General features: G+C 32.5%; 2 protein-coding genes across 2 annotated transcripts; both read left to right on the forward strand.

Annotated features, from left to right (window-relative positions):
• The first annotated feature begins 579 nt into the window (after nucleotides 1–579).
• On the forward strand, nucleotides 580–5,887 carry LOC110714527 (jasmonic acid-amido synthetase JAR1-like). The gene is made up of 5 exons (XM_021893059.1): nucleotides 580–853; nucleotides 1,426–1,739; nucleotides 1,987–2,088; nucleotides 2,378–3,168; nucleotides 5,211–5,887. Exons 2-5 carry the CDS (start codon nucleotides 1,447–1,449, stop codon nucleotides 5,747–5,749), a joined length of 1,725 nt encoding a protein of 574 aa, XP_021748751.1. The 5' UTR covers nucleotides 580–853; nucleotides 1,426–1,446; the 3' UTR covers nucleotides 5,750–5,887.
• Nucleotides 5,888–8,213: 2,326 nt separating this feature from the next.
• LOC110714357 (jasmonic acid-amido synthetase JAR1-like) lies at nucleotides 8,214–11,423 on the forward strand. The gene is made up of 5 exons (XM_021892864.1): nucleotides 8,214–8,246; nucleotides 9,048–9,382; nucleotides 9,491–9,592; nucleotides 9,914–10,692; nucleotides 10,813–11,423. Exons 1-5 carry the CDS (start codon nucleotides 8,214–8,216, stop codon nucleotides 11,349–11,351), a joined length of 1,788 nt encoding a protein of 595 aa, XP_021748556.1. The 3' UTR covers nucleotides 11,352–11,423.
• The last annotated feature ends 2,683 nt before the right edge of the window (nucleotides 11,424–14,106 follow it).

Consider the following 14,106-nt stretch of genomic DNA (forward strand, 5'->3'; position numbering starts at 1 on the left):
CCTTATCATAATTCCCCATATATTATATTAATATTTTTAATTTCTATATTACTCGGTATAATAATTTATAATCACTATTTATCTTTTCCATCAGATTAGATAGATTGAACATCTTGTTAATTCATGTAAAAATTAGCTACTTGAAAACCGGTTTCTTTATTAGTGATTAGGAAATGAAGACAAGATTTTTCAAATATTTTGAAATGGTGTACAATTTCATTATCATAATCTCCAATAAGATAAATAAATTCACATGTTAAATTCCAATGTTATAAATAAATTAAATATATACAAGTATATCATAATCATCTTCTATTTCATAACGAGACTTTTTATTATTATTATTATTATTATTATTTTTTTTTTAAGTCTATTCGCGACCTCTAGCATTTTTCAAATGAAATTAAATACGAAGTAGTATTCCTTAAGAAATACTCGTATTGTACAAGGTAGGAAATACGTGTGCAAGGTGGACGGTGGTGAATGGTTGAGAAACAAGATGCATTAAAAATAAAAAATACGTAGTAATACGGAGTACAAGTAAGAGTATTACTCCAATACTATAAATTGAACTTCTCAAACCAACTCAAAACCCAGGAATCTTCCTTCTTCACCAGTATTTGATCCCTTCTTTTCTTCCATTTTCTCTCTCCTCAACCAAATATTTTTAGAGAGATAAAGATGGTGATTGAAACAAACATATAAAAAAATAAAAAAAATAAAAAAGCTCTTTTTTAAAATTTCCTTTTTATTTCTTTTTGACTCTTTGTGCTTCCAAGCAGTATTATATCACCATTTCTTCTTCTCTTCTTCTTCTTCTACTTCTTCCCCTGTTTATCAGCTAATTTTTCAGGTAATTTATTTATGTTTTTGTTTTTCTCTGTTAAAATTCATAGTACTAATTACTACTTTTGTTGACTTTAATTCTTATATGTTTTAATTATTGGGATTAAAATGATTTCTGATTCAGGAAACTTACAGGTCCAAACTCTGAGGAAGATTCGTATGATTAGTTTTGGATTTCTGAAAACAAATTTCATTTATTTCTATAAATTTATACCTTTGTGAATAAATTCCCCTGAGAATATACTATTTTGAGCTGTTTAACTTTTCTAGATTTTGATCTTTTCACCTTTTATTTTATTTTGGGCAACATCCAAATCTTTTGTAATTAATACCCAAAAACATATAATAAATCATATTCCTTTTAATCAAATCAATCTGAATTTTTCTAGAAAATTTAATTATCAATGAACATCAGCTGACTTGTTGACTAAACTTTGAAAGACTTCATTCACTTTTTAACTCTCCAACTTTTATTCTGTTATTACAAATTATAATTATATCATATTATTATTATAGAGAAAGAAAGATAAATAATATTAGTAACAATACTAATGTAAATTGGTTGCTAATTTTGTGCAGGAAGTTAAGGTTGTTGTAAAAATGTTGGAAAAAATTGAAGAATTTGAGTTTGAGAAAGTGATCAATGAGTTTGAAGAACTAAGCAAGAATGCAGGAAAAGTACAGGAGGAAACACTGAGGAAGATTCTAGAAGAAAACGCGGCGGCCGAGTATTTGCAACAAGTAGGCCTTGATGGAAGAACAGACTCAGAGAGTTTTAAGCAATGTGTTCCTATTGTAATTCACAAGGATTTAGAACCTTATATTCAAAGAATTATGGATGGAGATTCTTCTCCTATTCTTACTGGAAAACCTATTCCAACTCTTTCTTTGAGGTACTTTACTATACTCACCTTATTCATATCATTGTCTAGTTGTTTTTATTTTTTTAAAACATTTTATTTTAAGTGTTTCGAGTCATTGTTGTTAGGGTCGGGATCCTTTGTAGGTACTATACTCAGCTCATTCATATGATTCTTTAGTCGTTTTATATTTTAAGTCTATTGAGTCATTGATGTTAAGGTCGGATCTTTTCTAGGTACTATAGTCAGCTCATTCATATGGTTGATTGATTTATTGCAGCTCTGGGACGACTCAAGGAAAACGAAAATTTGTACCATTTAATGATCAGCTCTTTGATAATACTATGCAAATCTATCATACTTCTTTTGCGTTCCGAAACAGGTAGATATTTATTTTTTCCTATCTATAGAGTTGCAATTTAGAAAGTAGTTAGAGATTAGAGTATTATTTGCTTGATTATGTCAAGTATCTGCTCCCTTTTTAGATTTGATATTTAATTTCTTTTAGAATCTTTACTTTTTTTATGGAGTGTCGATTATCCATACCTACTTCGGAGTGTCAAGTGCCCGACACGAGTATTATTAAGGATCAATGTAACAGTTTAGAGAATAATTGGATTGGTTTACATAATTGATGACTCAAATGTTGTACACTTTCGTTTTGTTGGCAGAGAATTTCCTATAAAAAATGGAAAAGCGTTGGTTTTCCTTTACAGTAGCAGACAGTTCATTACTGAAGGAGGCCTTCCTGCTGGGACTGCAACAACGAATGTTTTTCGCCACCCGAAATATAGAAAGTTAATGAAGGGAATTCAATCCCAAAGTTGCAGCCCTGACGAAGTGATTTTCGGGTCTGATTTTCATGAATCATTATACTGTCATCTCCTGTGTGGCTTACTGAACTACAACGATGTTCAAATCATTTCATCTACATTTGCTCATAGCCTTGTTCAAGCATTTCAAACATTTGAACAAATTTGGGAGAATCTTTGCTTTGATATTCGATTTGGAAGTTTGGATGACAGAGTAACTGACCCAATTACTCGTGCTGCTATGTCCAAACTGCTAAAGCCTAACCCTGAGTTGGCTGACCTGATAATTGAAAAATGCTCGGGTTTAAGCAAATGGTATGGCCTTATACCAGAGCTTTTCCCGAATGCTAAGTATGTTTATGGGATAATGACAGGCTCTATGGAGCCTTACATTAAACAATTAAGGCGGTATGCTGGGTGGTTGCCTTTGGTTTGTGCTGATTATGGGGCTTCAGAAGGCTGGATTGCAGCAAATGTCAACCCAAGATCACCTCCTGAAGAGGCCACCTTTACTGTTCTTCCGAACATAGGGTACTTTGAGTTCATTCCTTTGAACGAGACTAGGAATGGTGGTGCTGAACCAAAGCCTGTTGGACTAACTGAGGTTAAACTTGGCGAAGAATATGAAATCATCCTCACCAACTTTGCAGGTATGATAATCCTTGTAATTATTTTTATTATGGTCTACAAATCAATATTAATGCTACATGTTATATTCAAATCCGACTAGTTACTTATTAGAGACCGTACGTGACTACGTGTCATCCCCTATTATGGCCATTAGACATTACGAGTAGTTGTCTAACTAATTATACAAATAGGCTTGTCGTGTTATTTGGTTACCCTACTGGGACCGATTTCTGTTGATGTATTCCCTCAAAATTTAGAATTTAGCAATTTTTTGGTTTTGAAGATAATAGGCTAATAACAAACAGCCTGTAGAAAAAGGGTTTATGTAATTATGCTCACTAATCATATTCCACTATAAAGATCAAAGTCATTTGTAATGTTCAAACACAGTACATACACTTGGACACTTACGTTTGGTTAGAGAATATATTGGACTAGTCACTCCAAAACATAATAAAAACCTTATATTATACATCTAATCTAGGTTCCAGATCTAGTTGATATTCATGGACCATAGTATATTTGTCAAATTTAATCATCTTTATGTGGGAATATCATAGTCTGATGATGTCTTTGTCCAATAGCATGTTGTTGTTGCCTACTGGTGGAATCATAGTCTGAATTCACTTTACCTAAATTTTTCCTGCTAGTTTTGATTAGCCTCCTATCCTTATTCAGGATCCCCTGCTTAGTTGTGTTCTGTGTGGTGCAGTCAGGGGAAGATGGGGCCACCATGGTCGGCTGGGCTCCATTCTTCCCTTGTCGTCACATAATAAATTCTTTTGTTTTACTTTTTGTGTACCATATATACGTCACTTATTTTAATTTGTCTGTTTAACGTATATGTGAATTTTAATTAAAAATTGGTCCATTGGTAGGTCATAGGACTATGATATGACTATTATCAACCAATAAACTAGATTGCGGATTGACACAAAGATGGTACACAAAAAATGGGATCGAAAATTTGTGTAGCATAGTGCCTTGCACATTACAGCAGAGGATAGTAACACAGTTAAGAGTGCAGCCATATCTTTAGTGGAGACTTTATTATCCCAAAGAAGCCTAACATAATAATGTATATCCCATCAAAAGCTTCTACAAGTTGATCAAAATAATTTATGAAAGCAAAGTATTATTAGTATATGATTCTTGGAAAGATGCTTTGAAACAAGTAAAATATAAAATATACTTATCCAGCTGTGATTTCTGACTATTTTGCTCTGCTTTTCTTTATTTATTTATTTTGTTCTTTCAATTCATGATCCAAGCTTCTGATTTATTTATTGGTTGATGAATAATCTAAGTTTGTTTTCCTGTCAATTTCAAATCAACATCAACTCCAACTTTGTTATAAATGGAATTGCACAAATAAAATAGTAAGAACAATGTTACCGAGAATAAGACTGAGTCGCGGACTATGTCGCTCTCTTTAGAACATTCACGGCACTGTCTCAAACTTGTGCAAGCAGCTCGTACCAACCCGGATGCCCCCAGGATAAAACAGTCTTCCACAAGTATAAAATACCGGCGGTTTTGCACCGAACCACCGGACAATGGAACACCAGAAAATCAGAAAGAAACTGCTCGACTGTTTTGAGAGGAAGAGAAAATATATTTTGCAAAGTGGTTTTCTGTTTTTTTTTTCCGTGTATTTAAAAACAAAGCTGGAACCGTCCTTTTATAGGTAAAGATACGTAACAACTTAAGCATGAAAACGGGAGAAAGATTAGCAACGTTTACTGCAATTAGTGTATTCGTTAAGCAAGAATCAAGGCATTAAATCAGTTGCAACGTGTAGCAGTAAAACAGCAACGAGAATCAAGCAATGTAACGGAAAAATTTGGGTAGCCCAAGGGCCACACCCCTTTAGCCCACTCTCTATATTATAAAGAGAGTAAAACTCTCATTTCCCACCAATGTGGGACTTTGAGTTTTTTCACAAAATTCACACACTACACACTTGTTGTTCCAACAAACTTCCTAGCTAAATTGTTGATATTAGTTCATAACAATGATAACATACTTAAAATAATGCTGAATGTCCCTATTATACTTGCAGGCTTATATCGTTACAGGCTAGGAGATGCTGTCAAGGTAATGGGGTTCCACAACTCAACTCCTGAGCTGAAATTCGTATGTCGTCAGAACCTTATGCTAAGTATCAACATTGACAAGAACACGGAGAAAGACCTACAACTCGCGGTGGAAGAAGCAAGCAAGTTACTGATAGCCGAAAAGATAGACCTGATTGACTTTACCAGCCATGTAGATGTAACCAAAGAAGTTGGTCACTATGTGATATTCTGGGAGCTAAGTGGTGAGCCTGATGAAAATGTGTTGAAGGAGTGTTGCAACTGTTTGGACCGATCATTTGCTGATGCAGGGTATGTGAGTTCGCGCAAGGTAGGAATGATTGGACCACTTGAGCTTCGGATTGTGAAGAAGGAAACCTTCTATAAGATACTGTTGCATTGCTTGAGCATGGGGAATACTCTTAACCAGTTTAAGACTCCAAGATGTGTTGGGTCTAACAATAAGCCAGTCTTACAAATTCTGTGTAATAATGTTGTTGAAAGTTATTTTAGTACTGCATATTAGTAAGTTAAATTAGAGTAATGTGTATCATCATCATTCATCAGTGTATGTTTTTAGTAAATGTTGTTTATTATAATGTTTTTTCACAATGATAGAATGGAAGCTAAGTTTTATTATTTGGTCTTCCATGTTTTCCTTTTAGCCCTATTTTTTCAGATGGAAACTATTTTAATGGTCAAAATTATGTTTATTATGAAACAAAAATATTACTTCGTATTTGATACATGGATAATAATAATACTCCCTTAGACCCTCAGTCCCTTAATTAGATTCCTACTTCAACTAAATTAAGAGTAGAAATCTAAATAAGGGACGAAGGGAGTATATATTATTCATTCCTTTTTGGCTAAATTCAATTGGATGATTTTTTTTTGGCAATGTAAATAATTTTAATGACATTTAATGTAGGTAGAGTGATGATGAGGTGGACTCTATCTTGAAGTGAACTATCTTTGGTATTGTAAATTATTGGGAAGTTTTTGGTAATGTAAATTATTGTGAAGATTTTTGGTAAAACTTAATCCATCCCTAACATGCTTATAAATAAATGATTAATTAGAGTGTGGAACATACACAAAAATATTCCTCCTATTTTCTCTCCTCTCTTAATATTTCTTAATTGTTTGAGCTTCAATCGCTTTTTGTTTAGAGTGCGCAATTTTAAGTATTAGTGTCATTTTTATTGTACTATGTCAGACTATCAGGACAATTTTGCTTACAAGGTACTCCCTTTATTTCACTAATATTAAATTTGATATTTTATTTGATTAATTCAAAATAATTTTTTAATAGTCCTAATTGTACCTCGTATATTTTGCAATGGTGCATAAGATTTGACCCCAATGTTTTTGACTTTTTGGATTCCCTAACCAACTAAAAAAAGTCAAAGTTTGAATGCTTTTCATGACATGAGATCAAATTCTCACCTATACTTCCTCCGTTCTGTTAATATTGCAACAAGGAGAAATATTACGCATCTCGAAACACCTTGTATATGCTAAATATCTATAATTGTGTAAGAGTAAAAATTATAAAAAGTTGATATTGTGAAAGTATTTTATGAGACGAATCCAACAAGATCCCACTTGACTATATTTTGCTTAACGTATAATTCATATTATATGATCAAACAAGAGTGATGAATAGTGCAAAAAGTCCATTGTTGCAATATTAATAGAACGGAGGAAGTACTAGTTTATAATTATTGCTCATGTTTTGGGCTTGCAAGCATGTCTTATTGAGTTATTGCACATGTTTTGGGCTTGCAATCAAGTCTGTAATTATTGCACAACCTCTTAACATTTTTGGTCCTGTTAATCAATTTTAGTTTGGGCTTAAAATAATGTCTGCAATTATTGAACTAGTAAAAGACTCACATTTATTTTATCTTCCGTAACAACAATTGGGAGGGGAATGAAACCTAATTACGTAGAACTGATTTCCGAATTCGGATTAGCCCAAAGGGTAAACCGGGTAGAACACGAAAAAAAAACTCACATTTTTTTCTCTATCTTCATCAAATCACATATTTTTTCATTGATAGTTTTTTTTTTCATCAAATCACATATTTTTTCATTGATAGTTTTGTAGCCATTATACAAGTTTTCCCTGCTTCATTTCACATAATAATATTTTATTTTATTATTATTATTATTATTATTTTGCAACAAACATTATAATCAAGTTTTTTGACCATTAAAAGAGTTTTCTCAGTTTTCAGCACATGATTTTTCATATGATAGTTTTTTTCACGATTAAACGAGTTTCACCCTGCTTCAAATTACATTATTATAAAGTTTGGGGACCACAAAAAGTGTTTTCCCTCCTCTAGTTTCATTACATGATTTTTCTTAAGTTTGACCTTCACACGAGCTTCACCCCTGCTTTAATTCACATAATTTTTCAGCATTGTAGCCACTAAATGAGTTTTCCCTATCTTCATCACATGATAATTTTCTAAACATTAAACAAGTTCCACACATAATTCAAATCACATTATTTTTCATTAAATGAGAATCTCCCCTCCCCTACTTCATATATATTATGAGTATTTTCCATTGATAGCTTCGAACCAGCATTAAAATAAACGAGTTTCACCCTTGATTTAAAATTATTTATCAATTTTGTAACCATCAAATGAATCTCATCTTCAATTCACATTATGTTCCTTGATAGTTTTCTAAAGATCGCATGCTTTTCTTCACCCCCTTTTCAATTCACCTTTTTTCATTGATAGTTTATAATGATTGCATAATTTTCTACCTCCCATCACTTACTTTCCCCGTTTTCCTATGCTTATAAATGAATTATGAGTGTGGTTTAGACTTTAGAGTACGAAAAATACACAAAATTGTTCCTTTTCTATTCTCTAAATTCTCTACTAGCTCAATCTCTTTTACATAAGTGCACATTTCGGTAACTCATTTGCTAAATCTTTGGAGGCAATAGCTGCTTTTATAATTCAATGATGTCAAACAATCAAGTCAATTTTGGTTATAAGGTACTTACTTCGTTCCATCAAGCTAAGACTCATAACAAACAAGTCAATTTTGCTCATTCAAAACAAGGTTTTACATTGTCCAAACCATACAAGAATGAAGATTCCATTTATTGATTTTAGTTTTCTGAAAAAAATAAACCATTTTGCTTTTGTAAATAAATTCTCCGATATCTATTTTTGTAAGATTGAATCTTAAAAAATAGAATATTAAATGGCAAACATGTAATTAAGATTGAATCTTAAAAACTACAATATTAAGTGGCAGTTTTGTTCGTTTGGGCTTGCATAATTTATTGACTAGTAAAAAAGTCTTGAAAGTGGTACCTAAGATAAAACCCCCGTCTATATAATTTATCACTCTCCATAATGAGCCAGCTAAATACTACTCCCTCCGTTTTTAAATACTTGCTCCACTTTCCTTTTCCGGTCGTTTTTAAATACTTGCTCTATTTTCTGTTATGGAAAACTTTTACAATATTTAATTCATTTCTCACACTTAATGGACCCAACATAATACTCTCTCTCCTCCCATTCTTCCACTATTTTTGCTTTTTACAATTTTTATTTTCTCAACTACCTTACCTCCATATTTTATTACTTTCTCCAATTTCTCCTAAAACCCCGCGCATGAAAAAATAGAGCAAATATTTAAAAACGGAGGGACTTCTTTATATTGTTTTCTGCTGTATTGTTTCTTTGTACCTTGTTTTAGAAATTACTCACTTTTTGTTTAGAACAGTTAACTTGATGACTGAAACTAGCTTAGAATGACTTATTTGACTTGCTTTTTATATAATGTAGGAAGGTAGTGTGGAAATATTGAAAGAAAATGAAGAATTAAACAAGAATGCAGGAAATGAAGAATTTGATCCAGAGAAAATGATTAAGGAGTTTGAAGAATCAAGCAGGAATGCAGGGAAAATACAAGCGGAAACACTAAGGAAGATTCTAGAAGAAAACGCCTCGGCCGAGTACTTGCTAGAAGTAGGCCTTAATGGAAGAACAGACTCAGAGAGTTTTAAGCAATGTGTTCCTGTTGTAACTCACAAGGATTTGGAACCTTATATTCAAAGAATCATCAAAGGTGAAACAACTCCTATTCTTACTGGAAAACCTTTTTCCTCCTTTTCTGTCAGGTAATTAATTTTGTTCCTTTGAATATTCTTTTTATGCATCTTTGTTAAGGTTGATATCCAAGTAATTTTTGAGAGGATTTATGATGTTTTGTTGGTTTATTTTCATAGCTCTGGAACGACTCAGGGGAAACGCAAGTTTATACCTTTTAATGATCAACTCTTTGATAATACTACCCAAGTCTTTCTTACTACTTTTGCTTATCGGAACAGGTAAGGTCCCGTTATTTTGGACTGAAATTTACTGAACTGAACTGAACTGAACCATATTTTTTGATGTTACTTATTTTAATTTTCTTTTATATTAGGCTAACATTTCGAGCCTAATGTATTTATAAGGAAATCTTGTCCAATAAAAAAAACTCTTTTAATTTTGACCCAATTCCTATATCCACTGGCCTACCCTGTCCAATAACCAAGTCTATCCTAAAGTCGAAACAAGTAATACTAAAGCAAAATGAATAAAATTGGAGTGTTACATATTAGTTACTTAGTCTTAGAGACTAAATTGTTGTACACTTTGTTTGGTTGCAGAGAGTTTCCCATAAAAAATGGAAAAGCACTGATGCTCCTTTACAGTAGCAAACCGTTCTTAACTGAAGGAGGCGTTCCATCTGCAACTGCTGCAACAAATGTATGCGGCCACCGCGGATATAAAGATTTACTGAAGAAAATTCGTTCACAAAGTTGCAGCCCTGATGAAGTCATTTGCGGATCTGTTTTCAATCAATCATTATACTGTCATCTTCTGTGTGGCTTATTGAGCTACAACGAAATCGAAAGCATTTACTCAACATTTGCTCATAGCATTGTACAGGCTTTTGAAACATTCGAACAAGTTTGGGAAGATCTTTGCTCTGATATCCGATTTGGAACCTTGAATGACAGAGTGACTGACCCAAATACTCGTGCTGCTATGTCCAAACTGCTTAAGCCTAACCCCGACTTGGCTGACATGATCACCAGAAAATGCTCGGGTTTAACCAATTGGTATGGCCTTATACCAGAGCTTTTCCCGAATATTAAGTATGTTTATGGGATAATGACTGGCGCTATGGAGCCTTACATTAAACAATTAAGGCGGTATGCTGGAGGAGTACCTTTGGTTTGTGCTGATTACGCGGCTTCTGAAGGATGGATTGGGGCGAATATCAACCCAAGATCACCTCCTGAAGAGGTCACCTTTGCTGTTATTCCGAACATTGGGTACTACGAGTTTATTCCTTTGAATGAAGGTGCTGAACCAAAACCTGTTGGACTTGCTGATGTTAAACTTGGTGAAGAATATGAAATCATCCTCACCAACTTTGCAGGTATGTTTAATCTTTGTAATTGATTTAATAATTACTCCGTATATTTTAAAGTTTTGTCTAGTCAAAATCAATTTCTTGTAGTGTAGACAACATCAATTTCGTTCCTTATTATTATTTCAGGTTTGTACCGTTACAGACTAGGAGATACTGTCAAGGTAGCAGGCTTCCATAACTCAACTCCGGAGCTGAAGTATGTATGTCGTCAGAACCTCATGCTCTGCATCAACATCGACAAGAACACTGAGAACGATCTACAGGTGGCCGTAGAGGCAGCAAGCAAGTTGTTGGTAGCAGAAAAGGTAGACCTGATCGATTTCACCAGCCACGTCGACTTAACCAAAGAAGTAGGTCACTATGTGATATTCTGGGAGCTAAGTGGTGAACCTGATGAAAATGTTGTCAAGGAATGTTGCAACTGTTTGGACCAATCATTTGTTGATATGGGGTATGTGAGCTCGCGTAAGGCAGGAATGATCGGACCACTTGAGCTTCGGATTGTGAGGAAGGGAACGTTCAATAAGATACTGTTGCATTGCTTGAACATGGGAAATACTCCTAACCAGTTTAAGACACCAAGATATGTTGGGTCTAACAATATGCCCATCTTTGAAATTGTGTGTGATAATGTTGCTAAAAGTTACTTTAGCACTGCTTATTAGTAAGTTAAGAGTGATGTTATGTGTTTCATCATCCATAATAAGTGTATGTTTCTAGCAAACTTTGCTTAATGTTTTTTCTCAATCACAGAACGAAACTTTTGTTGTTTATCTTTCATCATAGCCCCATTTTAATTATTGCATGATTTCTGTTACTTTTATTTAAAACTGGTTAATGTCCCGTACTCCCGTGCAATGTACGGATTTTACTTAATTTATAGGGAAATACAATATTAATTTTAACCATCTACTAAAAAAAACAAATTATAGTATCCTAATATACAATTTATTTATGCTCATTTTCATAATAAAAATAAATAAATAAATAAATTAACGTCGATTAAAAAAAACCTTAATGTAAAATGTATACAAGTGTCATCACTGGTTTCACTTTTCATACTAAGTTATTGATTTGCTTACATTAATTCTCAAGAGTTTTTTCTCAGGGTAAAAAAATAAAAACCAAATTTTATCGATTTTAAATTTTCTTGGCTGGCGGTTTTAGAAGGAGGGGAAGGGGTTTCTAGAGTTTTTCGCAGGTGGGTGAATGTTTTCAGGGGAGGGGGAGCATTTTCCGGGGAGAGAGAGTGGGGGATGTGCGGCAAGGGCTGGCGAGTGAAGAAAATAGGTGGAAAAGGTTTCATAGTGAAGAAAATAGGTGGTTCTATGGTGGTGGTGTGGTGGTTTGGTTCCTTCCGTGTTTTGTAAAACAAACAACATTGTACTTGGAATGGTTTTTCATTCCATTCCCTTTGTTTCCCTTTATTCTATCTATTCCGTTTACCTTGTGCAAACCAAACGACCCCTCAATATTTTACCAACTAATTAAAATATTCGATTTTTGTTTTCATCATTTGTAAATTTGTATGGAGTATTGATACATGGATAATAGGTGTATATATTTCCTTTTTGGCTAGATTCAATTGGAAGATCTTTAATGACATTTAACCTATGTCAAGTGATGAGGTCAACTCTCTATCAAAGTGGACTCTTTTTAATTTGTTAATATAAATTATTGGGACAGAAAATCTTGTGTGGACCTGGTTCACAATAATATTATTGTGAACCTAAGGTTTATTCACACGTAACTAACATAATATTCAATATAGTAACCCTTATTTTTAACATAATAACCTTATTTTTAACATAGTAACCTTTTTTAAAATTTTGAGTGGACCTTTAATGTTATTATGAATTTAAAGTACGACATTATGTCGAATAGTGACTTAATTTTAACATAGTGATCTTTATTATTTGCTTTTATAATGTCACACTAACTTTTATTTCAATATAATAACCTTTATTATAATATAGTGGCTTTTTTTATTATTAATAAAACAATTATATTGTCTCTAATGTTAATGGTTCACAATAAATTAGTGTGAACCAAGTCTATTTAAGAAATTGTATTATTGGGAATTTTACTGGTGATGTAAATTATTGGGAAGATTTTTGGTAATAAAAATTATTGAGAATTTTATTGGTAATGTAAATTATTAGGAAGATTTTTGGTAATAAAAATTATTGGGAATTTTATTGGTAATGTAAATTATTAGTAAGATTTTTGGTATTATAAATTATTGAAAACAAATTTGGTAATGTAAGTTATGCTAATCAAAGTAGCAAACTGGATTATTATCTCTGTTAATGACAAGTATAAGACAATAATGTCATGAGTTCAAATCTCATCCACCTCCCCTTAATGAATGAGACATCTTTAAAAATACTCTTGTGTAAAGGTCACAATAGAATACAAATTATAAAACTTAATAATATATATCATCCCTTCTTTTTTCACTCAGGGTTCAATTGTTTTAATTAGGTCTATGTTCTTTAATTTGAATTTATCCTTTACCACAAATAAATAATTAATGATCAGCTAAAATTTAATCCCTTGGATGCATATAAATACAGTGCTGATTAGAGTGTGGAAATTATTAAAATACACAAAACTATTCCTCATATTCTATTTCTCTTAATGTTTCTTGCTTAAATTATTAGAGTTTCGATCACTTTTTACTTCGAGAGTGCAATTCAAAAACATCGTTGTATTGTGTTTAAATCTTTGGACACACTTTTTTGCTTTTTGATTGCATCATGTCAGACTATCAGGACAATTTCGTTTATGAGGTATGATTTCTCATTTGCTTGATTCAAAGTTTTTTAATTTCTATGTTGGCTTAAGTGTACTTCTTGAGGAACATAACATACAGAGTATCTTTTAGTTTATTCGAATTAATTTGAGAATGGTAGAAAAAAAATTTCAAATAGTTGTAGTGGTGCATATGATTGTTAAAGTGTAAATACTTGTCAAGTACTCTCTTTAAAGAGCCATATATATTATATAAAATATGATCATTGGTGAATCTCAACCCTCACAGTAGAGATAAATGACCTTGCCCAAAGTACAAATCTCTGGCCTCAAGGTTAGAGGATTCCCTAACCAAGTAGTGTAGCCTTGCTTGGTAATTAATTTAGTGAATACTTATAAAAAATAGTCTTATTAGAGTTTGAAAGCTTCTCAAGATATACATGAGATCAAATTCTCATCACTTATACTTGTCTTGATAGACCCATGGATAGTAGTATAGCACATTAGCATAGATTAACCACAATTATGTTAATTCAATTGATTATATTTGGTCTCTAGATATGACTCACTTTGAATTTATTTATACACTAGTCCTTAAAACAAAAAGATTTTAAAATAAGATATCTTTATTTTCGTATTAATGTGTAATATAATCATGAGTTTGAC

Source organism: Chenopodium quinoa, unplaced genomic scaffold, assembly GCF_001683475.1.
Source record: "Chenopodium quinoa cultivar QQ74 unplaced genomic scaffold, ASM168347v1, whole genome shotgun sequence".
Taxonomy (NCBI): Eukaryota; Viridiplantae; Streptophyta; class Magnoliopsida; order Caryophyllales; family Amaranthaceae; genus Chenopodium; species Chenopodium quinoa.

Coding starts and splice junctions, on each gene's coding strand:
- LOC110714357 (XM_021892864.1), top strand. CDS start 8,214: ATGTCAAACAATCAAGTCAATTTTGGTTATAAG. Junction 8,247..9,047: donor AAGTCAATTTTGGTTATAAG/GTACTTACTTCG, acceptor TATATAATGTAG/GAAGGTAGTGTGGAAATATT. Junction 9,383..9,490: donor TTTTCCTCCTTTTCTGTCAG/GTAATTAATTTT, acceptor TTATTTTCATAG/CTCTGGAACGACTCAGGGGA.
- LOC110714527 (XM_021893059.1), top strand. CDS start 1,447: ATGTTGGAAAAAATTGAAGAATTTGAGTTTGAGAAAGTGATCAATGAG. Junction 2,089..2,377: donor TCTTTTGCGTTCCGAAACAG/GTAGATATTTAT, acceptor TTTTGTTGGCAG/AGAATTTCCTATAAAAAATG. Junction 3,169..5,210: donor CATCCTCACCAACTTTGCAG/GTATGATAATCC, acceptor TTATACTTGCAG/GCTTATATCGTTACAGGCTA.